Genomic DNA, 26,555 nt, shown 5'->3' on the forward strand with positions numbered 1-26,555 from the left:
GTGGGTGCCCTACTGCATATACCACGGGGAGTTTTAATTCCAGCCTGTGAAATTGTAATTGCTTCTCCAGGAGAAGCGAGGAATCCTGGGTAATGGCCACAGCCGAGCTCAATGTCAGAGTTGCCAGTCGCTGCCACATCAGATATTACTTGCTGTTATTCAAAAATCACTCCAGCTTTCCATATGGGAAGTCGAACTGGGGAGCGAAAGTAAATTAACAGCAACTGTCAGCTGTTCAGAACAGCACAGACAGCGGTGTGACAGGGGTGGGTGACCTCCCATCAAAAAAGGTAACTTTTTCTCTTCTTTTGGTTACGATAAAGAGTTTCACAAACAAATTTCATTACTTAAGGTATGCAGCCAAATGATGTCATCGTGAAGCAAAAAATAATCTGGTCCAAACGGCACGGTAAGAGGAAAGCTGCCAATTTCTATTCACTCCTTCCTGGAAAGAATGGATGGGGCGGGGAGTGGCCCAAAAGAGTAATTAAAGTAATGAAGATAGCAAGTCCGTGTCAGGTTGATGTTCGCAATGGATTAAAATTACCTGCCATCAAAGTTAAACTGTCTGAGAAATTGCTTCCTGGCTATGTTTGGAATAAAGAAAATTTGGAGCCACCGCATCTGATTACAAGACATTGAGAGACAGAGAAAATTATCTGCAAAGGGAAGGACTTGTTCTCTGCCACTTCTGAAGACGGGGGAGGTTCCGAAGTATCCTAAGTGGTTCTGAAATTAATTTTTTTGCTACTGACGGTCAGAGAGGAAAAAGAAGGGGCTGAACATAACTGTTTATAGGGAAAGAGACACAGTTTGTGGCATTGCTTTTTTCCTTTTGTTTTTTAAAATTTTATTTATTTTGAAAGGGTGTGTGTGCATGTGCAAGCAGGGGAGTGGGAGACAGAGGGAGAGAGAGGATCCCAAAGCAGGCTCTGAGCTGTCAGCACAGAGCTGGACAAGGGGTTCGAGCTCATGAACCGTGAGATCACGGCCGGAGCCGAAATCAAGAGTTGGACGCTTACAAACTGAACCATCCAGGTGCCCCGCTTTTCTGTTTAAGTCATGACAGAAAATTCACATGAAGCCTTCACTTGTCTTCATTTGATGATTTTTAGGGCAGATATCAAGTATTAGATTTCACTTTTCCGATCAGAGAAAACCTGCCCTTGGAAGGTCCTTCTCTTAAAGACCACCCCGCCCCAGTCACATCTCCACCCACTTCTCTGCCTGGCTAAATCAACTCCTTGGAGCAATCTGCTTTCTACTCCTTGCTTGTCCCACCTGGCACCTGCCCGTGCCCTTTCAATGCACTTAGCATCCTTTGCCTCCATCTTTATGGGGCTCACCCTTCCTAGAGAAAGCCTTTGTGGACCTCCCCAGTCTGGGTTAGATGTCCCTCCTGGGCTCAGACAATTCCCTGTATTTTCTACCTCGAGTAGCTGGATTACAACTGCCTCCGAGCTTCCCAAAGGTAGGGACGGTGTCTGTCCTGTTCGCTTCTTTCATCCCAGTGCTAAGCACAGTTGCTTAGCACACAGTTAAGTACTCGCCAACCACATGCCAAGTTGTCCTCCCCTTGAGAAGTCTCCATCCCACTTCTGGAAGGGATTCTTTTTCTCCCAGTGTCCTCACATTGCCTTAAGTATCTCCTAAAGCTTAGCTACCTGTGTTCATGGTCTCAGCACATCTGCCGATGCCCTGCCCACCCCTTTCTGTGACACCAGCCAAGGTACACTGCAGGCCCACAGACTCTAGCCTGAGAGCGGTAAAGTGCACTGGTTAAGAACAGGACTCTAGAACCAGGCTGCCTGGTTTATAACCCTGGCTCTGCCACCTGCCAGCTAGTGACCTTGACGGGTCACCTCTCTGTGCCTCAGCTTCCCCATCTAGAATAATCATTCCTTCTTCAGAATGGCCATAAGGTGTTACATATGCTAACATATTTACAGTGCTTGGGAAGGGACCTGGTTCTATATAAATGGCAGCCATGATGGTGAAGAGGTGAGGAAGAGGAGGCTGTTACTCATAATATTATGGCTACAGACATCAAAAGTGTTTTTGCCTACTACTTCTATTTGCCTTGACTCTTGTGTCAACCAACCCTTGAACGAGATTTCTAAAACCAATAATGGCCAACTACAGTGACTTCAGCTTCTTCCCAAGTGGTCACCCGGGACCCATCTCCTTATTTCTGTTCCATTCCAGGTCCTCCTATTCCTGGATTTTTGCATTGGCTTCCTGTTCCTGTTCCAATAGAAGAACAGAAAATCCAGCTCCTATGGCTTAGACTCATTGTCTCATTGCCTCAGAGAGTGCTACCTAGCTCCAGTCACAAAGGCCATAAATCTTAAACCCAACTACCAAGAGTCGAGAAATTTCCCTACTGGTAGAGGGTGAGTTAGCATGTTTTCTCTCTTAAAGTCATGCACAATGAAAGGAGGCACTTATGGTAACAGAGTCGTGGAGTGACATAGCCAGCCGCTGGAGCACTGGGTCATTCCGGGACCTTGGGCTGTAAGTGACTCTAGTGGATGGCCAATAACCTGTGTGCACTGAACAGTCACAGGCTGAGGCAGAAAATCCGGCCCAATCAAAGCTACCAAACCTGGTAGAGAGTAAACAGCACCCCTGGGTCAGTCTTAGGAGGAAAAGGTGAAAGTCTGCACTGCTCCAGAGAAGAGAAGGCAGAGATTTCAGATCTGGTTCCGGAAATCAAGGATAATGATCCGTATATTACAGAATACAACACAGTTGTAACAAGAAGTCTATAAACTCAGTATGATGAGTATAGATTCCTTCTTATAAATTCCACTCAAGCTTCTTTCTATAACTCAACTTTTCATAACCCCATTCCAGTGGAGAAACAAAAGTCAGTCTAGGTCAGTGCACACACAGTGCCCCCAGACTCCCACCCCCAACCTCTTCCTGCTACCTTCTCTCTGGGACTGGGACTAAGAGCTCAGGGGATGGAGACAGGTGCAGGGGACACCTCTGACCCAAGCTGGCACTGGGCTGCAGAGATATTCTTAGCTGTGACGGGAGCCTTAAGACACGCACTCAGTGATGACACATTTCTGGACACAGGTAAGTCCAGAGTTCCACCCCAAAGCATCTCTTCACCAAACACATCACTTGGGATGCCAGTTTAGAAAAGTTCCAAACTAGAGAGATGGCCTCAGACAAAGTCACTTAACTCCTCCTAACCTCAGTGTCTCCATCTATAAAATAAGTGGGTCTTTTCAAACTCTATGCTTTCCATGAGCCCCTCTTGCCCTTATTCTAGGCTGATCTGTAGGGTTCTCCACGCTGGCAATTTCAGGCAAAACCAGGTCCTCGGTGAAGCCGAGAGAAACACACTGATCTCCTTCTGTCAAGCGCTGAGAAAGAGCCGTCTTTCCATGTAACCTACTTAAATCTCAACTCAAATTTCAAGTATTTCTGTACGAAAGTTTAAATTGTCTGCCACACTGGGGAGAAACAGAGGCTGTTTAAGATTGATTACCAGAAGGCAGCCAGCGGTGAGTTTCCAGGAGTTGACATTTGTGACTTTAGTGTTGGGTTGCCACAGGTTTTGCTTTTAATATTAATTGAAGTTACCACAGCTCCCCGGATAGACAGGCTGACTGCCACACAGCATGAGGAAAAGCTGGTGTTAAATTGCTTCCCCCCCCCACCCCCCAACTTGCCTTTTGATTTACGTGTCTAAAGGCATTAAAAATATTCTTCAACCTGAAATGCAGCATTTTTAGCTACTGGATTTTCTCGTAGCTTGTATAATTCTGATTGCCCGAGGCAATCTGGTTTGATGAGATTACATTTTTCTAGACTGCCATCTGACCAATTTCTGCCTTTTGTAAGACTGCTTTGGAACTTTTGACCTTTCTAACTTCAAACATCTTGGAGGGTGTTGTGTTAAGAGGGAAAGAGAGAAGAGGGAACTTAATTGGAGACTTTAGAATCTTGTTCTGAGCAGATGAGGTTAGAGATCTTACACACAGAAGGAATGTCTGAGAAGAAAAACTATTGGAGAGTCAGAGACAAAAAAAGATATAAAAACAGGAAAGGTGGGAAGTGGTCAAGGACGACAGACACAACAGACGTTCCTTCGAAGGTTTGAAGATCATGCTCTTAAATGAGACAAAATCCAACCTATCCTGAATGTCTCTCCAGGTAAAAATTTAAAAGTAAATTTCAAAAGATCCTTTACTCCCACTGGATGGGACCCAGACTTTATAAGCTCCGTCTCTTGGTTCATTTTCCATTTGACTTCTGATTTCACTCTTGTAACCAAATGAGACAGGATATTGACTATTCACTACTGTGTCCTGGGAGAGAGACTGGGCTATGGGCAGGTTTACTTACACCCAAAACAGGGAGCGGAGACCAAATTATAGTCCAGTTTTTCTGGTCTCATAGATGTGACACGTTTTAATATGGCAGTGGGCCAATAATCAGGAACTTAGCCTTTTCCTGTGAAGGTTGGAACTGAGGGTAGTGGGCCAGGACTTGGTGTCTGTGGGCAGCAGAAGCCCTTCTCTTATATCTCAAATGACACCAAGTAGGGCTGCAGAAGTCATACTGGCTAAAAACAAAAACACAAACAAACAAACAAAACAAGACAAAAAGCCAGGAATATTTGTTCTCTAAGCATCACAGCCTGAGATGGTTATCACAGGTGGCTTTTGGGTTAAGTCTTCACATAAATTTATCGAGAAGAGAGCATATGAATCCTTCACTAAACAGGAGTATCAACAGGATCTGAGATGCAGAAGATCAAAACCAGAAAGCTGGAGTCACTCACTTGAATCACAGCAGATATACAGGGAAGGTAGCAGGTGCTGGAGGATATACGGTCGCTGGGACCCCGGAAGCTATTGGACGCGAAAATGCCAAAGCAAAGATTAAGGTTCAAAGATGCTGCACTACAAAGATAGGGGGCTGCCTCTTATTGAGGCATTTTCTTTGTTAAAATAACGATGGGCTCCCCACATCTGCTTATGCGGTATGTGTTAGAGCAACAGGCGTGAGACCAACCAACCCCTGGTATCAGCAATACCCTTGTCAGTGACAGCGGTGACAAGAACCACCACCCGCTGACTAAGCTGAGGTAGGCTCTCAGTTCTCCTGGAAATGGACAAGTGTAGTGGCTTAGCAGCAGATGAAAAACTCAAGGTGAAGCCTTGCTTCGTGGTCCTGAAAAAGTGGTTATTCCATTGTGCATTTCCAAAAATGTCCGTATATGGTACCAGAAGAACCCACTGGTTGGAGCATCAACAGGAGAGCCAACTGTCCCCCACGCTGTCAACGCGTATCTTTCCAAACAGGCATCTCTTCAGAGCCTGCAATGCTTAGAAGTCTGTTTAGAAGCCTGGAGTGGCTCTTCCTTGACTATCGGCTGAAGTCTAGATTCCTTAGAACTGCATCAAAACTGGCATCAAAAAACTTCACAAATGTGACCTGAGACTTTAAAAAAAAATTTTTTTTAATCTTTATTTTTGAGAGAGAGAGAAAGAGCACGAGTGGGGGAAGGGCAGAGAGAGAGGGAGACACAGAATCCGAAGCAGGCTCCAGGCTCCCAGCTGTCAGCACAGAGCCCGATGCGGGGCTCGAACGCACAAACTATGAGATCATGATCTGAGCCTAAGTCAGACGCTTAACTGACTGAGCCACCCAAGCACCCCAACCTGAGCTTATTTCTTAATATCTAGCTATACTCTTTCTCAAATTCACAGTGCACTTTTATACTGTAATTTGGCGAAATAAGCATAACAAAACATTGATCACTGAAACCATTTCTAAGTGCATAATTGAGTGGCATTAAATAAATCCACAGTGCTTGTGTATGTAAGCATCACCATTATCTTTTTACAAAACTGTTTCATCATACCCAACATAAACTCTGTACCCATTAAACAATAACTCCCTCTTTCCTCCTCCCCTCAGCTCCTGGCAACTTCTATTCTCCTTTCTGTATCTACGTACTTGTCTAGTCTAGGTAACTCCTAGAAGTGGTATCACACAGTATGAGTCCTTCTGTGTCTGGCTTATTTCACTAAGCATAATGTTTTCAAGGTTCATCCATGTTATAGCATGTTGTCGGGATTTCACTTCTTTTCAAGGTAACATTGTGTACTACATTTTGTTTATGCATTCATCTATCAATGAAAATTTGAGTTGTTTCTACCTTTTGACTACTGTGCATAATGCTGCTAAGAACACTGGTATATAGGTATCCGTTAGAGTCCCTACGCTCTTTTGGATTATGTATGTAACTAGAATAGAACTGCCAGTCATATGGCAGTTCCAGGTTTCAATCTTGAAGAACTGCCAAGGTATTCTCCACAGTGGCTGACCCATTTTACATTGTCACCAATAACATGTGAGGGTTCCAATTTCTCTACACCATCAACATTTCTTTTGATGGCAGCCGTCTCAACAGGTACGAAGTAATAACTCACTGTGATTTGGGTTTGCATTTTCCCAATGTCTTAGCATATTGAGCATCTTTTCCTGTGCTTCTTGGCCACGTGTGTATCTTCTTTGGAGAAATGTCTACTCAAGTCCTTTACACAACTTTTAATTGGGTTGTTTAATTTTGGGTTGTTGAGTAATATATATTCTGGCTATTAATCTCTTGTCAGAGATAGGATTTGCAAATATTTTCTCTCCCATTCTGTAGGCTTTGTGCTTTCTTGATAGCTTGATAGCTTTGTGCTTTCTCGTGTCCTTTGATGTACAAAGTTCTTAATTTTGATGAAGCCCCAAATTATTTTTGTTTCCTGTATTTTGGTATCACACGTATGAAATTATTACCAAATCTAAAGTCATGAAGAATTTCCCCAATGTTTTGTCTTCTAGAGGTTTTATAAATTTAGCTCTTAAGTTTATGTTGGTCATTTAGCCCCTTTGAGTTAATTTTCATATATGGAGTAAGGTAAAAGTCCAACTTTATTCTTTTGTATGTGGATATACAGTTTTCCCAATACGATTTGTTGAAAAGACCGTCCTTTTTTACTGGTCTTGTCAAAAATCAATTGACCATATAAGTGAAATTTTTTTTTCTGGGATTTCTATTCCATTCTATTGATCTGCATGTCTGTTCTTGTGCCAGGACCATACTGTTTTAATTATTGTAGCCATATTGTCAGTTTTGAAGTTATTAAGTATTTGTTAGTCTTTGAATTTTATTTTTCTTCTTCAAGATTGTTTCGGCAATTGCATTCCGTATGAATTTGAGGGCCGGTTTTTCCATTTCTGCCAAAAAGGGGGGGGAGCTGTTTTGATAGCAATTACATTGAATCTGTAGCTTGCATTAGGTAGTGTTGATATTTTAACATTAAGTCTTCTAGATGTGAACATAGGATATCTTTACATTTATTTAGACATAAAAAAAATTCCTTTCAGCAATGGTTTATAGTTTTCAGCATGCAAGTCTTTATCTCCCTTGTTAGGTTTATTCTTCAGTATTTAATTCTTTAGATGTTATCGTAAATGGAATTGCTTTCTGACGTCTTTTTAAATGGCTCACTGCTGTGTCTAGAAACACAACTGATTTGTGTGTGTTGACCTTACAATCTACAACTATGCTAAATTTATTAGGTCTAACAGCTTTCTCGTGAATTCTTCCGGATTCGGTATACATGGGATCATGTCATCTGCAAATACAGTTTTACCTCTTCCTTTCCAATTTGGATGCCTTTTAATTATTTTTCTTGGCTAATAGCTCTCATTAGAACCTCTCGCACAATGTTTTACAGCAGCAGTGAAAAAAGGCACCCTTGTCTTGTTCCTGATCTTAGGGAGAAAACTTTTAGTCTTTCACCACTGAGTATGGTGTGGGCTGTGTTTTCATAAATATCCTTTATGTTGAGGAGTTTACCCTCTACTCCTAGTTTTCTAAGAGGTTTTTGTCATGTAAGGGTGCTGGATTTTGTCAAATGCTTTTGCTGTGTCAGTTGAGATGATCAAATGTTTCTTTTCCCCCTTCATTTTATTAGTGTGATATGTAATGTTGATTGATTTTATGTTGAACCACCCTTGCATTCCTGGGATGAATCCCACTAGGTCATGGTAGATAATCCTTTTAATATGCCATTGAAATCAACTTGCAGATCTGCTCAGTATTTTTTGAAGTATTTTTGCATTTATATTCATGAGGGCCATTGGCTTTCAATTTTCTTTTCTTTATTTGGCTCTACCGTCAGGGTAATGCTGGCCCCAAAGAATGAGTTAGAAAGTATTCCTTCCTTTTTCATTTTGTTAAAGTGGATGAGAAGTACTGGTGTTAATTATTCTTTTTACGTTTGGTAGAATTCACTTGTGAATCCATTTGCTCCTGGACTTTTTTTTTTTTTTTGTTCATGCTGTTCAGGGGAGAGTCTAGCGTTTAAGGGAAGAAAGTCCTGCTGCGAGGCATTTTCTTAAGAGGGCCGAGTTCCACAAAAGAATTTTCCCAGGGACACCTACCAATACACTTAGTTCAATCTAATCTTCACTCACCAGATGTTTACATTACTTCTGGCTATTTCAAAACAGATCACACCTGCAAGAGTAAAGGCATCACACAAATTCATCCTGCAAGGGCAGAGACTCACAAGATAGCACCAGGAACTACATTCAGGAGTGAGTGCCATCAGAGTCATTCTAAAGTGACTCTGAGGGAGATAACACAACTTAAAAAGTAAGCTGTGGTTTGTAAGTAGCCTCAATACTTATGCATACAGTATGTGGATGGTATGCTTTAGTTCACCAAGGTTGGACCTAAGTATAACAAGTCTTAACTAAACAACATGCTTTATATTTATTTGAAATTCTCTCTCTCTGTTTAAAAACCACATGTGTCTTATTCCCTTTTATGGAAATTGGGGGTAAAAACAAGTTAAAAGCTTGGATGTTGGACTCAGTCTGGAATAACATCTATAGTTACTGTTATTAAGTAGGCATATTAAAAGCAGATTACATAAACCTAGGTGTTAAAATTTGTAGTTCTTTAGGCTTTTCTGAATTCCAAGTTTTCTCTGACCTTGATCCAAGGTTGTATTTTTTACAATGTATATTGTATTTTAAAAATACAATGTAAAATGTATTTTTTAAGTGGATATTTTAAACATATATATATATGCATGCATATATATATGTATATTTACATATTTTTTTTTCTGGGCACTTGCCCATCAATATTCATAAGTGCATTCAGATGTCCATAAACCAGGAGGACTGCAAGAGGCCAAATGAAACTCTGTGCTTCAAACTCTACACAGTTGGGATGTTTTGGCTATGGAACCCCAGGAAACAGTACTGGTAGGAAATAATTGACAGAAAACTAATGAAGAATAATAGTGTCTGCATTTCCTTTTACCCCCAAGGCAGGGTGGGGGAGGGTATGACTTCTGGGTCTCCTATTAGTCTGCTTGCTCTTTTCATCTTTGGCCGCAGAAAATCTCCTTCTTGATCTCAGATCGGCCACCCAAATCTGTGCCCCACACCGTTCATTAATTTGATCTCCTCAAATACAGCTGTGATCCATTTTCTTTGAATTTTTCTTCCTTTGCTGCATTTGTTAGAATTAGAGCTTAAGTCCCTTGAGGCAAGAATCTTTTTATTCCATATATAATTCTTTTGGGTGGTCGTGAGTTAATATCAGAATTGAAAACCACCTAGCCCTATTTATAAGATTGGTTTGCATGTTTATTTTTAAATTTTTTTTTCAACGTTTTTTATTTTTTATTTTTGGGACAGAGAGAGACAGAGCATGAACGGGGGAGGGGCAGAGAGAGAGGGAGACACAGAATCGGAAGCAGGCTCCAGGCTCCGAGCCATCAGCCCAGAGCCCGACGCGGGGCTCGAACTCACGGACCGCGAGATCGTGACCTGGCTGAAGTCGGACGCTTCACCGACTGCGCCACCCAGGCGCCCCTGGTTTGCATGTTTAAATGGCTAAAGTAATCATGAAAAGGGAAAAAAACTGTGTGTGCCAAGGACATACTACTTGATACACGTGATCCCATTTCAGCTTTCAATGACCCTGCGGTGGGATCGTGTCCCTATTTTACATGAGCTTCAGAAAGTGACCTGGCTGCAACTTAACCCGAACTTTTGCTGATGTCAAAAACCTCACGCTCTTTCCCTAAACTATCTGCCTCCACTTTGTACTGAGGTCTGAACCTAGTTGGTTCAGATCCTTGACTCCTTTATGGTTTCTTAACTCAAATTTTATAGTTTCAACACCATAAATGCTAGCTCGGTGGAAAGGCAAGTGCAAATTCATCAAACACGTGCTATTCATAAATTAAAAAACTAAAAAAAATATATTTTGACAAATAATTAGGACCCCAGATTAAATATAAATTTGGCATGGATCCCAAAAAGGTTGCCCCATAGAGCTGAGGTTTTCAAGCTTTCTTTTCTTTTTTTTTTTCTTTTCTTAACATTTATTTTTGAGACAGAGAGAGAGAGAGACAGAGCATGAGCAGTGGAGGGGCAGAGAGGGAGGAGACACAGAATCTGAAGCAGACTCCAGGCTCCGAGCTGTCAGTACCGAGCGGACACAGGGTTCGAACCCACGATCCGTGAGATCATGACCTGAGCCGAAGTTGGACACAACAGAATGAGGCACCAGGGCGCCCCGGTTCTCAAGCTTTCTTGACTCATGGCACCCCTAGACCAAAAGAAACAGCTAACCATCCTCTTTACTAAGTAGGTAGGTACTAACAACTTAGTACATACTTGTGTCTTACTATCTTACAAAATCTGTGTGAAAAAATACAAGTATATTGAAATACATAGTTCTTTTATTCCAAACTTACCGTAATTACTTGATGGAAGCTGTGCATCTATGGGGCACTGCACAACTTCTCCAACCTTGAAACAGACTCATCTGCGGTTCTTGTTCCACATTTTCACTTGATACTTGCTTTTTGTCACAGCAACTGCCTAAAATCCAGCCTTAAGGGTGGCACCTTCAAAAAGCGTGCACTCCGATGTTGAAACTGAACCATTTTGAGCGAGTAGTTTGCACATTATGTGACAGACGTCGGTGTTTCCCTCAAAACTTTAAAACATCCTGGGGTGCCTCAGGGGCCAGGCAAATCTTAAGAATATCTTTTTCCCTCTCTTCTTTCCTCTCTCTCTCTTTTCCTCCCCTCCCCTCCCTCCCTCTTTCCCTTCCTTTGCTTTCTTCTCTGTTTGTTTTATAATAAAACCTCTTAAAGCTTCGTTTGTAACTCCAACCCTCTCTTTATGACTAAAAATTTCAACCTGGCTTGAAGTCGGCAGAAAAGCATGTTTTGACTGAAAGACATATGGGAATCTGATGTTTAGACACATTTTCCCAGAAACAGAGCAAAGTTTTCACCAAAGAATATTTTACATGATCCTAATGACTACTTTACACTTGATGAACCAAGGAAGATGGAATGAAAGAGGGAGAGGGAGTGAAAGGAAAGGAAAAAAAAAACTTGATCAATAAATCTTCTTTATGTAAACGCGTGATGGTGGGAGGTGGGGTCTCTGGGAGCTGAATGGGTCCTGAGGGTGGAGTCCTCACAAATGGGAGACTTGGAGAGCTCTCTCACCCCTTCTACCGCGGGAGGTGCACAAGCAGACGACGAAGCAGGAAGTGAGCCCTCACGAAATACTAAATCTCCCCAGGGCCCTGATCTTGGACTTCCCAGTCCACACAATCAGGAGTAATAGATTTCTGCTGGTGAAAAGCCGCGCAGTCTATGGTGGTGGTAACGGCAGCCTGAATGAACCGAGACGGATCCCTTCAGAGTTTCCTTTTCGGCAGGAGGGATGACATTAAAAAACCCAAAAAAGACTTTGGTCCTAAAAGCAAACATGAAAATAGGCACAACAGGGGCTATGCTTACAAACTGCAAGTCGACTGTCCTATCGTGGCTGACTTTTTTTTGAAGTTTCTTTCTTTCTTTGGAGAGAGAGAGAACGAACAGGGGAGGGGCACAGAGAGAGGTAGAGAGACTCCCAAGCAGGCCGCACGCCGTCAGCGCGGAGTCTGACGGAGGCTCGAACTCAAGAAGCGTGAGCCTTAGTTGGCCACCCAGAGGCCCCGTGGCTGACTTTTTGTTCGAATCGGGGCAGTCTATGTTATGCTATGCTGACAACTCCCAGTCTCGGTGGCTGAAGCCAACAAAAGTTCCTTTCTTGTTCTACACCTGTCTAGCACGTCTACACCTGCTCCTTGCACTCCCTCGGGGACCTCATCGTGACACGTGTGCCTGTAATCACCCTCGTGGCGGCTCAACACGTCCGCCTCAAAGACACGACCCTTCCGCTCCCACTGCCTTGGCCACGGCCAATGCCGGTCACGAGGCCAGGCTGAACTCCAGGCCGATGGGAGACGCACGGCAGCCGTATGGGCCGGGAGGAGAGGACGTGGAAAGGTGAGAGCTTTCCTGCCGTCCAAACCTGCTCCTGCAGCAACCCACCCCCCCCCCCCTCCACCGCCGGGCTCGTCCTGTCCACAGGAGAACGGTCTCGTCAGCGACCACCACACCCGCTTCCTCCTCCCTCCCTCCAGCAGGACGTCATGGAAAAACCGCAAGCTGGATTTTCAGACCACAGCCACCCCGCTGGCCAACTGGTCACCAGGACGGTGAACGAGATCACGTGCGGTCTTGTCCCCACTGCAGGGCTTTTTATGCCTTCTGAACCGAAGAGATGAAGGAGGTTGCATCCCGGCTGGGGGGAAGGAAACAGTGGAAGTGGGGAGGGGGGGCACCCTGTGTGGCTGAAACAATTCTTGAGAATCCCCGCCGCGGCTGGTGAGGGGCGCTGGGGCTGTTACAGGCCGGCCGTCATGCTTTCACGGAAAGGACAACTGAAGGAAGGGGAGTGGAGGCAAGAAAAAGCAGCAGGAGAGTGGGGAAAGGGGGGGGGGGCAGGAGCACCGTTCTGGTCTCCAGTCAGTGACAGGCGCAAAGTTCTTCTTAAGCCCCGTACCGCGTGTCTCCAGGCTGTCGCGCGGGGTGAGCCCAAATGCATGCTCCGCTGGGGACCCTGGGAGGGACACGGGCAGGTCCTCCGCATTTGAAACCTGACTTCCTCTTAGAAGCACATGCTGGGTTTGGAGAAATGTACTGACACCGGTTTTGTTTTCCAAACTCACCAACTGATGACATAATTAAATTTTATTTGGATGCCTCGAAAGACATAAAAGGCTGAAACATTTTGACATAAAAAGAAGAGCTGAACAGGGTATGAGTTTAAAGACGAAGCGTCCTATGGTAACCAGAGGGCACCCGATTTCCCTGTGACTCCATACCGTCCAAGTAACATTTAAATTCTGATGTTCGTAAGATTGCTTAATAAGTCAACTCCTTTCACGTAAGTGAAATAAGTCACTGTATTTAGTAAAGGCCAGTGATGTCAGGTAGAAATAAATATTTGATGTCACCGATCAGAAACGTCAGAAAAGGGGCACAGCTGGTTTTAGACAAATCGTTTTTGAAAGTTTGCGGGTGCTGAAGACGTGTGGGGATTCCTTGCGCTTGTCAAAAACGTCGCCGAGAGCCCTGGAACTGGCGACTCTCCCTGTGCCTTCCAAAAGAATTCTTGCTTCCAAATGCAGGTTTGTCTATAAACTTTTCAGAAACACATCTGCTGTGAAAAATAAGATGTTCGTAGCACCGGGACTCCAAACAAAGCAGAGAGAGAAAGATACATTTTTAAAGGTTTAATGAAATTCAAAACTCTTCCCACACAAGGAAAAGATGACTGTGTAATTAGGTTCTGACTTGAAGACAAGAGGTTGAAAGAAAATGCAACCCCTTGCATTTCTTGCCGCAAATAAACCAAAAGGAGCTTAATTTAAAAGATATGCCATGGCAACAGTTAGTAGGTTTTAGGTCAAATAACCAATGGCCCAACTCCACGAGAGACACAATCAGCCTCATTAAAAAGTGTGGCTGGAGTAGAGGCAGGGAGACCAGGATAAATGACGGCTCTTGGAGTACTGATGTGATTGCTGTTCTGTTCATTGAAGATTTTAATTAGAAACTTATTCTTCTTCTCCAATGTTTCATTTAGTTGTGTTTTCATTAGAGATTTGGACAAAAAAAGGCAAGAAGAAGAGCCAACAGAGCCAGGCCCACGGACACCCTCAGTGCACGGTCTCGACGGAGATTTTGCAAGCGGAGGGCCATCCTGGAGCTCGCGAAGTCTTGCCCGACGGCAGAAGTGTGGGATACTGAACTCGGGTGATTCCCAAGCCTATTTCTGAATTCCTAGGAAGACGGAAACACAGAGGAGGGAAAAAAAAGATTTAAAAGATGCAAACAAGCCCTACTGTGATGTCAATCAAATAATGAGTCCCTATACAAGGAGCTTTTTTGTCTTTATTGAGATGCAACCGACACAGAACATTGTTATCGTTCAGGTGTACAACCTCATCGTGTTTTGTATGTTCCAAAATGGCTACCACAAGAAGTCTAGTTAACATCGACTACCACGCATAGTTACAATTTTATTCTTGTGACAACTTTTAGGATTTACTCTCTTAGCAACTTTCAAATATACAACTCAGTATTGTTAACTACAGTCACCACACCGCACAGTATGTCCCCAGGGCTCATTCACACTATAACTGGAGGTTTGCGCCTTTTAACCACCTTCGGGCATTTGCCCATCCCCACCCCAATCCATCTGTTCTCTGTAATTATGAGCTTGTTTTGTTTTTTTAAAGATTCCACATGTAACTGAGCCCATACAGCATTTGTCCTTGTCTGACTTATTTCACTTACCATATTGCCCTAAAGGTTCATCCATGCTGTTGCAAATGGTAATGTTTCCCTCTTTTTATGGCTGAATAATATTCTGTTACATACATATATATATATATCATCCCACATCTTCTTCATCCATTTATCCACCGATGGACACATAGGCTGTTTCCATACCTTGGTTACTATAAATAAGGCTACAGTGAACACAGGGGGGTTAGTGTTTTCATTTTCTTCAGATAAACACACAGAAGAGGAACTGCTGCTGGATCATATGGCAGTTCTGTTTTTAATTTTTTGAGGACCCTCCAGACTGTTTTCCACAGTGGCTGCACCAGTTTGCATTCCTACCAACAGTGCCCTTTTCTTCACATCCTCGCCAATGCTTGCTATTTCTTGCCTTTTTGATACAACAACCATTCTAACAGGCATGAGGTGTCACTGTGGTCTTCATTTGCGTTTCCCTGATGATTAGTGATGTTTAAGTGCCTCTCATGTACCTGTCGGCCATCTGTATGTCTTCTGTGGAAAAATATCTACTCAGATCCTCTGCCCCTTTTATAATCAGATTGTTTTTTTTTTGCTAGCGACTTGTAGGAGTTCTTTATATATCTTGGTTATTATTCCCTTATCACATATCAGATAGATGATTTGTAAGTATTTTCTCCATTCAGTAGGTTGCCTTTTTGTTTTGTTGATGGTTTGCTTTGCTGTGCAGAAGCTTTTTAGCTTGATGTAAGAAGCAGCTATCACTTAGTTACTCCTTCAACAGAGACACATTCAGACATGCACCATGGGCCAGATGGCCTCAAGTTAGGTATGGGGAAATCACATTTCCTTTCCTGGAAGTGTCAGACCAAATTGATGATTTTCCAGATTATACACAACATATACGAGACAGAGTGTGCGTTTATGGAGAATCAAGGCAGAATGCACGAAGCATAACGTTTACATAGAGTGGAATCATAGGAAAAACGTTAACTTTTAGGGATGCAACCACATCCACTCGGCAAAAGAAGGACAGAGGACAAACTATGGAAGCCATTTGATTCCACAAACGTATCCCTCAGGGTGGAGATTTCCAGCCGGGGCCCTGCTGCAGGAGGGCTGCCCCAAACTTGAAGAGGGGTCTGCAGGGGTCTCGGCGGCCAGAGGGACGGGCCCTCCACATGCGGCTCCCTCCGTTACTCCGCTGGGCAGTGTAGCCACTACCACTTTCTCTGTGCGCCAGGCATGGACCAGGTCGGAAAGCCCTGCTTAGAAGGAGCACGAAGAGTGAGGAGCCACCACCACACTGCTTTTTAGGTGGTCTCCGTTCCCTGATGCTTCTTCCTGGGGGTGCAGAGGAGTAGGGGGGGAGGCACCTGGCTGCTCTCAAGATGGCTCTGGTTTTGTCAAGTGTAATTTTAATTCTATTATAGAAGACTTCCGCCTTGTGTACAGGCTTTAGAATCGGTGCCTCCCCTTCTGAAACGTGAAACAACATTTTGAGGGAGGGGGAGGGGGCAGGGGAGGAGGGGAAGGATGTGGGGAAGAAGAGCACGGGTGGGAGGAACAAAGTAGGGGGAGGAGGGGGCGACCCAGAGGCAGAACAGCATAAGGCATGTCCGTGGAAGAACGCGTGGAGAAATACACAGAAGCACACATTATTTTGCTTATTCTTTCCTCCCAAGCTCCCCAAGAACCCCCTGCTGACACCTTCGTCCTCTGTGTGGGAAGTGCGGGCTGCAGCCGGGCCAGCAGAGGCACTGGAACCGCACGTTCCGGAAAGGAACAGAGGCAGGAATGGGCAGGGTCTGTGGAAGGGAGGGGAGAGAACGAGAGGAGAGGGTCCAGTGACAAGCTGAGGTGGGAGGTGACGGACACCTTCGTTAGGATGCTGGCAGGAGGCATGGATAGGATGGACGGTGGACTTTGGGTGGAGAACCAACAGGACCTGTGTTCAGATGAGTTAATGAGAGGTGCCAAGACTAGGAATGGGGAAATAAAAAATCACCTTTACAATCCAGCCTCCACTGCCTAATACTTGCATGTGACGGATGTGCAACAATTCTTGCTTTGACTGTAGGAGGCTAACTGCAAAGTCACCGAAACCATTAGCCACAAGGATAAATCTCTCGACCCAATGGCAGTCGAATCGCTATTTACTTCAGCGCCCCATAGGTACCTGGGCTGATGCCCTGTGTGGTCCGTCCCTCAACAAGGGACGTGCACCCCAAAAGATGGAGCTCTCCTCCCCGGAGGCAGTGGGGGCGGCGGCCAGAGCACAGAGGTGCACCCAAACCTGCCTGCACCCCAGAAGACCATCCTCTTGTGCATCCGGCTTTCTGTGTGATGTGCTAGGGTTAAGAACCTGTGGACAAACTTTTATTTTGACTAAAAGTAGTCTTGGGGCGCCTGGGTGGCTCAGTCAGTTGAGTGTCTGACTTCAACTGGGTCATGATCTCACAATTCGTGGGTTCGAGCCCCGCATCGGGCTCTGTGCTGACAGCTCGGAGCCTGGAGGCTGCTTCGGATTCTGTGTCTCCCCCTCTGTCTGCTCCTCCACCACTCACACTCTGTCTCAAAAACTAAACATTAAAAAAATTAAAAGTAAAGTAATAAAACTGAAATTAAATAAAAAAAAAATAAAAGTCATCTCACTATCTCAAGGACAGCACTCATATGGATGCACTACAATGACATCAACAATGGGACTTCTTCCAACGCAGGGAGGCTGTCTAACTCACCTCTGGGCTCTTGAAACTGCACAACTACAGGTATAGAGCAGGGACTCAGTAAATGTTTAGCAGTGAATCAGTGAATGAATGAATGAATGGATGAATGAATGGGGGGTGTGTAATCCAGATGAGATCCAACCGGTCAGAAAGATGCCTTTCCGTGTCCCTGGTAACCGACGTGGCCTATGATGTGTTCAGGGAACTAATCTACACGAATCCTAAAACCTCGCCTCTAGAAATTAAATCAACGCTTCTTCAGTTTGGGTTTAGAAGACCATAACTAAGACTACAGACCGTTCCCCCAGAGAAATGTGGAGGTCCCCGTGCACATCTGCACGCAGCCCCCCATCACGCTTCACGCTGTACGACCTCAGGAGGATCACAGACACCCTCACCCAGGAGTAGATCTGGATAACACAGAGACGGAAGCTTTCTTTTTAAGAAAAAAATATGAATACAAAATTAAGTACAGGGCCCTGGAAGGGGGCCCTCAAAGACAGGCTCTGAAACGAAACCTCTCCCAGCTTCTAGAAATATCCACCTCTGTTCCACCCCAGGCTCTGAATGCTGGACCTTGGTGCTGCACCTGCCATTCAAGGAGCTGTCACTTGGTGATCGCTGCTGCCAGCTGGGGCAAGGGTCAGGCTGACCTGGGCAGGGCGAGGTGTGTCTTAAAGCCTTACGCATTTGGTTGAGCTTATAAAACATTCTGCTTCACAAAGCTGCAGTGCGTGTGCTCTCAGCCTGAAAAAAACCCCTCGGCTTCTGACAGTTTCACAACATTTCTTCTTCTTCTAACTCATTTGCCATAAAATTGCTCAAAATATGAAAGTTACTTATTAAACAACCATAGTGGGTCAGCTGTAGTTGGAAGCCCACCTCACCTGCCAGTCTCCCTCAGATCAAAACACAGCAGGAGAAGGAAGATTTAGTCTGTCTACCGCACTGTGCGTCTTTTATTGTCTTCACCTTTTACCGATTCAAGACCTTGATTAAAAGAGTCTGATGATGTATTTTTAAATATAAGGTTGAAAAAAAAAGGTTTCTCAGAAGACAGTAATCAGCAGGCAGTGAGCTCTGCGTATTTCAGCTGTCACTATTGCTGTGGCACTGAAAGAAAAGAAACTTGAAAATACAGGAAACAGAAGGACTTTCTCATCAAGTCCAAGATGCTCAAACACAGCAGACCTCTACGCAGTGAGAAGGAGCATTCACGAAGAGGAAATAACATGGCATTCCTAGAACGCAGTTAAAATAAAAAGTGTTTATAGGTGAGGTGACGATCAATACCCAATCGTGAGGTAAAAGTTTACGTGTGCACGCGTGCACAACTGCACGCAGAGAACAATGCGTGTAAGTGACTTAGAGAAAAACTTAGCATGGTCAATAGTTCTGGAAAGTAGACAGAAGGCTCAAACCCTCCCTAAACTTCTTTTTAAAAAAACATTTTTTTTAATGTTTATTATTATTTTTTTGAGAGACAGAGCACAAGCAGGAGAAGGGAAGGGAAGCATGAGAGAGAGGGAGACACAGAATCTGAAGCAGGCTTCAGGCTCCGAGCTGACAGCATAGAGCCTGATATGGGGCTCAAACTCACAAACCGTGAGATCATGACCTGAGATGAAGTCAGACGCTTAACCGACTGAGCCACCCAGGTGTCCCATTCCTCCCTAAACTTCTTTAACATTACTGCCAAAAGTCAGTGGGGCTCCTGGGTGGCTCAGTTGGTTGAGTGTCTCACTCTTCATTTTGGCTCAGGTCACGATCTCAGGGTTGTGAACTTGAGCCCCACGTCGGGCTCTGCACTGAGTGTGGAGCCCACTTAAGATTCTCTCTCTCCCCCCTTCCTCTCCCCCCATCTCCCTCTCTCTCTCTCCCCCTCCCTTCCTCTGTCCCCTCCCCACCTTGCTCACTCTCCAAAAAAAATAAAAAGAACTAAATCTTTAAAACAACATTATTACCAAAGCTTATTAATTCTTGAAGTTCAAGACGCACTTCTCTCTCTCAAACTATAACACACCCAATACGAGAAATTTTACTGCTTACTAAAACTAAACAAACACTACCTCTCAAACTTACACTTTTTAAGAAATAAAACTCCACTTACAAATGCCTTTTTTGAAACAGACAGAAATTTGAAGGGAGGTAGGATGTGACCTTTGTTCAGTAAAGATCCTTATATTTATCCAGTTATAACAAACTAAGGACAAGTCTGAGAAACTGTTAACTTGGATTAACATGGGCTCTTTCCCCCCCTTGTAAATCTCACTGCTTCCTTGATTAATTTCTAAACATGTTGCTAATTCTTTCTTTCTTTTTTTTTTTTTTTTAGTTTTTATTTATTTACTGGGGGGGCAGGGCAGAAAGAGAGAGAATCCCAAGCAGGCTCTGAGCTGTCAGCACAGAGCCTGATGTGGGGCCCGAACCCACGAACTGCAAGATCATGACCTGAGCCGAAATCAAGAATCAGATGCTTAGCGGACTGAGCCACCCAGGCACTCCTATACTTGTTAATTCTTAACGTATCCTACTAGTTTTCAAAAGTCTAGTTTGTTAAATCCTATTAATGTAAGAAATCTGTGAATGTAGAACCAAGTACATATTCTGAAAACGAAGCCGAACAAAAAGAACGTTGATGTTCAGGAGCTTTACAGATCAGATCAACCGGGTGGAGATAAACGAAGGCTTTAGAGACAAAACTCAGTCTAGTCAGATGGTGACAACAGTCCATCCTGAATTATCCCTTCCTTGGGCGGTTACCCAGGCATTGCTAGGGAAGGGAGAGAGCCCCACACACGGTCACACTGCATGCACCAATGTCAAATGACACCAGTTCTGGGGACAGGAAGTACGCTGGTCCCAGACTCTAATCCCATCTCTACTGGAGGATTTGGGGACAAATGATTCATCCTCTCTGTTTCCACATAAAATCACCTAAAAAAACGGAGGTACTATTAGTATTTTCACATCACGGGGTTGTTACGGGGATCGAATGAGATTTGTATATTCAGTTTTTGAGCACATAAAACTCAAGATTAACAATATTCCGTGGTAGTTTGCGGTTCCAAATACCAAACTGCCTCAAGATGTTCTCTTTGTAAAATGATAAGGTCACTATGTTATCTATTTCTCAAATACGATTAATTGATTTATGCTACTTTTGTCCCTTACGCATCATCGGGGGACACACGGTGTGTAACGAATGAGCATGGGTTTCGAATTCTGACAGGGCAGAAACCGAATCCAAATTCAGACACTTAGCAGCTGTGAGAGCTTGGGCAAGCAGTGGAAACTCCCTAAGCCTTGCTACCTCTCCTATGAGGCAAAGCTATCTCAGTATCTACCTTTAGGTGATGTGGAAAGGGGGGAAAATACCACACCCAGCGCCCTGGTGGATGCCTGGGATACAGGTCTGGATAAAGGGCTATTTTACCCCAGCCCAGCAGTGGGACTTGGGACGTGGGGAAGGCCAGAGCCTCCCCCAGCACTGAGCAAAAGTACCAAGTGAGACGGACACGTGCGGCCCTTGGGTATCATCCTCAAGCACTCACCCACAAGAGAGGGACTGTGCCTCGCTTGCTCCGGCATCTTTTCCCCTCTGGGCTCTTACTCTGTGGAATGAGCCTTCTGGAACGGCTCTTAACTAAAACCATCTCACACATGAAAAGAAACTCGAATTCCACAATTTATGACACGGGATTCAGCCATCAGATGTGCCAGGGGCCCATTTTTACATCTGCTTTCTCCTTTGATATTTAATTTTGTCATAAACTTTTTTTCCAAGAATCTAAAAACGAGGGAAAAAAAGTCACTGTCGATCCCACAGAGGTACATACAACCTTCTTGCCCTTGCTCTGTGCCCAGCCTGAACCAGCCAGCTCCCCCCCACCCATGGTCTTCCCCCTGCCTCCTTATTGTTCTCCCAGGGCCCCGTCAGACAGGAGCCCCTGTAGGAAAAGCTCTCTCAGCCATCGCCCCGCCCCAGAGGACAGAGGACTCAGGTCCTTCCCTCCGTGGGGCTGGGTATCCTGCTGGCTGGCCCTCACCACGGCACCCGTCAGTGGCACCTCTCTACTCCTGCGTGATCCTGTGTATACTCCTTGAAAGGGGCCTCTCCAATTGCGCCCTGGCCCAGCATGGAGGGGGGGCAGTGCTAGCTGAAGGGGTATTTGCATTTCTACCTGTTCCTCAGTGCTGGGGATTCACATTTTATACAGGTGCGGACAGTCTTCCATACAAACTGCCGTGTGCCTATTCTTGTATTTATAAGATTCTTGGGTAAATGGAACAGGGGGTCAAACATTATCCATACACACAGCATAAATATAAAATAGTAGCAATGGGGAAAAACTTACCAGTGGAGAAGGAGTGTGGTATATTAGCTTTCTATTGCTACTTGAATAAATTACCGCAAACCTCAGGTTTAAAAAAGTTTTTTAAGTTTGTTTGAGAGAGAGACAGAGACAGCAAGCTGGGGAGGGGTAGAGACAGAGGGAGAGAGAGAATCTTAAGCAGGCTCCATGCTTAGCTCAGAACCTGAGATGGGGCTCGAACCCACAAACCTTGAGATCATGGCCTGAGCCGAAATCAAGAGTTGGACACTCAACCGACTGAGCTACCCAGGCGCCCCCAAACCTCAGGTGTTTTTTTTTTTTAATGTTATTATTTATTTTTGAGAGAGAAAGCGCGAGCAGGGGAGGGGCAGGGAGAGTGGGAGCCACGGAATCTGAAGCAGGCTCCAGGCTCTGAGCTGTCAGCACAGAGCCTGGTGCAGGGCTCAAACTCACGAACGGCGAGATCATGACCTGAGCCGAAATCGGATGCTTAACTGACTGAGCCCCCCAGGCACCACAGGTTTTAGCAACATTCATTCTCTTGCAATTCTGGAGGTCAGCGATTCTAAAATCAAGATGTCAGCAGAGCTGCGTTGTTCTGGCGGTTCTGGGGCGTTGACGGGGAGGGGCGCTGGTTTCCTTGCTCTCTACCTAGCTTCTAGAGGCGGCCTGTATCCGTTGACTTGTGGCCTCTTCCCTCCATTTCCAAAGCCAGTAGTATCGGCTTTTCGATGAGGATCCTTGTGATCTACATTGGGCCATGGGGATAATCCAGGATAATTTCTCCATCACCACCTTTAATTGAATCCCATACCTGAAGTCCCTTTTGCCACGTCAGGCAACATTCACAGGCTGCTGGGATCAGGACGTGGGTTGTTGTGTGTGCGCGTGTGCGTACGTTATTGTGCTCACCACTGCTGGCACGTGTGAATCCCCATTTTCTCATTATCCCACCAGGTGAGCTCAGTGCAGGCAGTGCCGAATAGCTGCACGAGAGAGTGCAGTCCACGTTTACAGGGAAGAGGGGTGCAGGGCACCTCCCTTCATGGCTGGCTGGCCGTGAAGCTTCCTGGAGGAGGAAGAGGGGGGCTCCAGGACTCAGCCTCTGCTGAGGTCTTTTCCTTCTGCCAACACAGACCTGTGAAGCCACCACGTTGGTCCTACTCGTGGCTCTTACAGCCGAAAGAGAGAAGGACCTGAAGGACGTAATTGATTAACGTTCTCTGAAAAGATACTTGTGTTCCTTTGCATTCTATATTTACATTTTTATACAGATGCAAACATCCTGTCCTTTTCTTGGGAGCTGAGTGGGCTTGGCCTTCCAATGCAAAGTCGTGCTGTTCTGAGGCCTCTCCTGCATTTCCTCCTCTTTATCAAAAATATTTGTAAGTTATTAATACATATGACCACAGAACCAGAAGCATGAGGATCCAGGAGGTCAGGGGGACGACAGCCTCTACATAGAGACACTAAGTAGAAGGAGAAGCGTGAATGCATCGGTCACCATGTGGCCGGCAGGACTGCGAGGATTCCGTACGCATTCTTTTCTTCCTCCCCAATTCCCAGGGAAGCTGTTCACAGGACTTCATCCCGGCTTGCCCAATTTACACAGAGCAGGTATACCGGCGAAGCAGAGGAGAGGCCTGGCTTCGGTCATGGTGAATTTAGCATTGGTCGTAACGCAGCGCAGGTGCCCTTATAATGCGATGGGAAGAAAAACCAAGCGCTCCATAGAAAATGACGGTCTGGGTCAAGACTCCAACCCGCAGACTTCATCCATTTTGCTTACTACTGCATCTCATGGAGATACTGGTGACATTTTGTGTCTCTACAGATGGCCATTCCAGGAAAGCCAGCCTCCCGTCTCGTAGAGGCGTTTCATGCTACCTGTCTTACGGTTCTGAACCACATGCTGAGATTCTTCAAGTGTGACCTGTAGATGGCACCTTGCTGAATTTTCTCTGAACGCGCACACACACACACACACAAGCACACACACACACACACACACACACACACACACACACACACACTTGATCTGCTCACATTAGGACGTGCTGCAAAATGTGTTTTAATGAGGAACAGTTGGTCTGGTTCTGCTCAAATAAAAGACACCCCTGTAAGAGACTTGCCACCTGTCTTCCCATCTTGCAGCGCAGCGTCGAAGGGAGTTCTTCTGTCCCTGACACCTGCAGGTATTGCCAGGGTGCCCTCCACGTGCCAGCTCCCTTCCTCCGACTGACAGACACCCTCCCCTCCGAGCCCCGTGTCATCACCAGATACGAGGACATACAGCGGATGACGGGTGCCAAGCTACCTCTCTCCACTGCTCCTCCAGACAATGCCTCAAACTGGGAGCATCTTGATACCCTATCGTTCTGAGTCCCCGATTATCTCCGAACCAAAGGTCTTTGTATTCTCTAGTTCCTGAAGTCTGTAAAGAATATTATATGCATACTCCATCAGTACACTGGCCTGTAGCTGGATCCACAAATTAAACCTGAGATCAATTACACCTGTTCATTTATTTAGGGGAGACTATTTACATTTTTAACACTTCTGTCACAGAGTTACATGATGAGAGCACAGTACTGTCAGCCTTCCTGTAGCACTTTTGGGCACGGGCAATTCTGAATCAGATATTATTCTTACATGGCTTTCCCCACACCCCCTCACCTCAAATGTGTCATCGCTATCAGGTCATTAAAATCGCAAAGGGAAAATCGTAAACCAGAACATGCCCACACACACACAAAATCACTACAATCTTGTTTTCTATCTTGTTTTGGTGACAGCAGAGTAAATATGAGGCTTTGCGAATAGGGCCAAAGATACATTATTAAACTATGTACTGTATGATCAAATGCATTTCAGACTATATTCTGAATAATGTTGCCTTGACGTTCAGCAAAGGGAGAGCTCTGATGAGCCTCTGCTTGGTCTGGGTGACTCCTCTCTTTCAGGGTGTCCAAACCCCTGGCTTGAACTGAGGCAAATGAAAGAAAGGGATGATCATACCAAAAATCAAAGCACAGCAGCCACCCATCACCTAATTATTATTTTCTGTGAGATCGTAATTCATCCGACTCGAGAGATACGAAAACAACTCTTAAGCTCTGAACTTCTTTTAATGGATTCAAAATATTATGTGTAAATTTTTCTCATGGCTCAAAGGCACTGTGAGTGCTTCAAGTGGAAGTTAACAGGGATGAAGGAAAAAATGTTTGATGGCTCATAACTCAAGATAAATTAGAGCTTAGAAGCACCTTCTTGTTTTTTTCCAACTGAGCCTGAACATACGGCCTATGCAGAAAATCTATCGAAACCAAAGATGTGATCAATGCAAGCAAATCGTGTTAAAATATACATGATGCGGTGCAATATACTGTCAGAAAAGAACCTCAAAATCTGATTCTGTAAAGATTACTTTAAATACAAAATCATCTTCATATCTGAAAGTTCTATCATGATTGTCTTTTAATTCCAAAATACAAACTTAAGGAAGCACCTCTTAAAAAATTTTTTTAATGTTTATTTTCAAGAGAGAGACAGAGTATGAGCGGGCAAGGGGAAGAGGGGCGGGGGGGAGGGAGACACAGAATCCAAAGCAGGCTCCAGGCTCTGAGCTGTGAGCACAGAGCCCAACACTGGGTGTGAACCCATGAACAGCAAGACCGTGACCTGAGCTGAAGTCGGATGCTTAACCGACTGAGCCACCCAGGCACCCCAGGAAGCACCTCTTAATGTAAATATCTCCAATGTAAACTGTTGCCCCGGTCCCTGAAAATAAGGAATGCATACAGGTGGCTGCCCAGACTTTGTAATTCCTTCTCAGCCCTACAGTTGTGGGGTTCTAGCTGAATTCTGTCATCTTCTTTAAAGTTCCCAATCTTTCACTTAGCACCCAGTTTCCATTCTAATACTTTACACTTGCCTAATTCTGGCTTGTTACATTTACCAAAATCAGTGGGTGAAGTGAGGGCAGAAGAATCGGATCTAGAATAACACAGTATAAAAGCCTTTGCCAACAGTGGTGTTTGTCATTTGTTTACATATAACCTCTTTAGTTCTACAAAAACCAAGAGGTTGCAAGCTTTGCCAAAAGGTATGTTATCTGAGGTCTGGCATCTTAGCGGGAGAGACACTTACAGTTTTACTTCTTATTCATCGTGAGAAGATTTTCTTACCACACTTAAAAACCAAGCTATTTATTTACAATGTCACGATTTGGCAATTACTCTAGAACATATATGTAGGTCTCTCTTTTGTTAACTAAGTGTCAGCCACAGATGTATACAGAAGTACACACACACACACACACACACACACACACACACACACACACGGGGGTGGAAATAAAGAGGGAACCAAGAGGCGCCCTTAGAATCATGAAGTCAGTAATCACAATGTTCATGACGATGGTGGAAGTCTGAACCCTTCTATTCTGAAATACTGGCTAGAAATCAGAATCCATGCAAACTCAGGCTGCCCCACAGGTGTATCAAAGCTGAAGACAGGACAGGTGAATTGGACCCAGATGCTTTACTGATAAAAAAAAAAAAAAAGATCAGAAAGACTTCCTTATGTTTTTATTTATTTTTTGAAGGAGAGAGAGAGAGAGAGAGAGAGAGAGAGAGAGAGAGAGAGAGAGAGCGCGCGCGCGCATGGGTGGGGGGAAGCAGAGAGAGGGGGAGACACCGAATTCGAAGTGGGCTCCAGGCTCTAAGCTGATAGCACAGGGCCCAATGCAGGGCTCGACCTCA

At 44.8% G+C, this 26,555-nt stretch overlaps 1 protein-coding gene across 8 annotated transcripts in view; it reads right to left on the reverse strand.

The window, feature by feature from the left end:
• CDKAL1 (CDK5 regulatory subunit associated protein 1 like 1) overlaps positions 1-26,555 on the reverse strand; it is a 712,098-nt gene that overhangs the window by 36,853 nt on the left and 648,690 nt on the right. For 7 of the 8 annotated variants that reach the window (XM_047858499.1, XM_047858493.1, XM_047858500.1 and 4 more), the window contains one exon: positions 13,131-14,243. The exons of the other annotated variant lie outside the window; for it this stretch is intronic. In XM_047858499.1, coding sequence (XP_047714455.1) covers positions 14,058-14,243 — 186 coding nt within the window. In that variant the 3' untranslated portion in view covers positions 13,131-14,057. Of the gene's footprint in view, positions 1-13,130; positions 14,244-26,555 lie in introns of those variants that run through there. 8 annotated transcript variants of the gene reach the window in all.

This window comes from Prionailurus viverrinus, chromosome B2, assembly GCF_022837055.1.
Source record: "Prionailurus viverrinus isolate Anna chromosome B2, UM_Priviv_1.0, whole genome shotgun sequence".
NCBI lineage: Eukaryota > Metazoa > Chordata > Mammalia > Carnivora > Felidae > Prionailurus > Prionailurus viverrinus.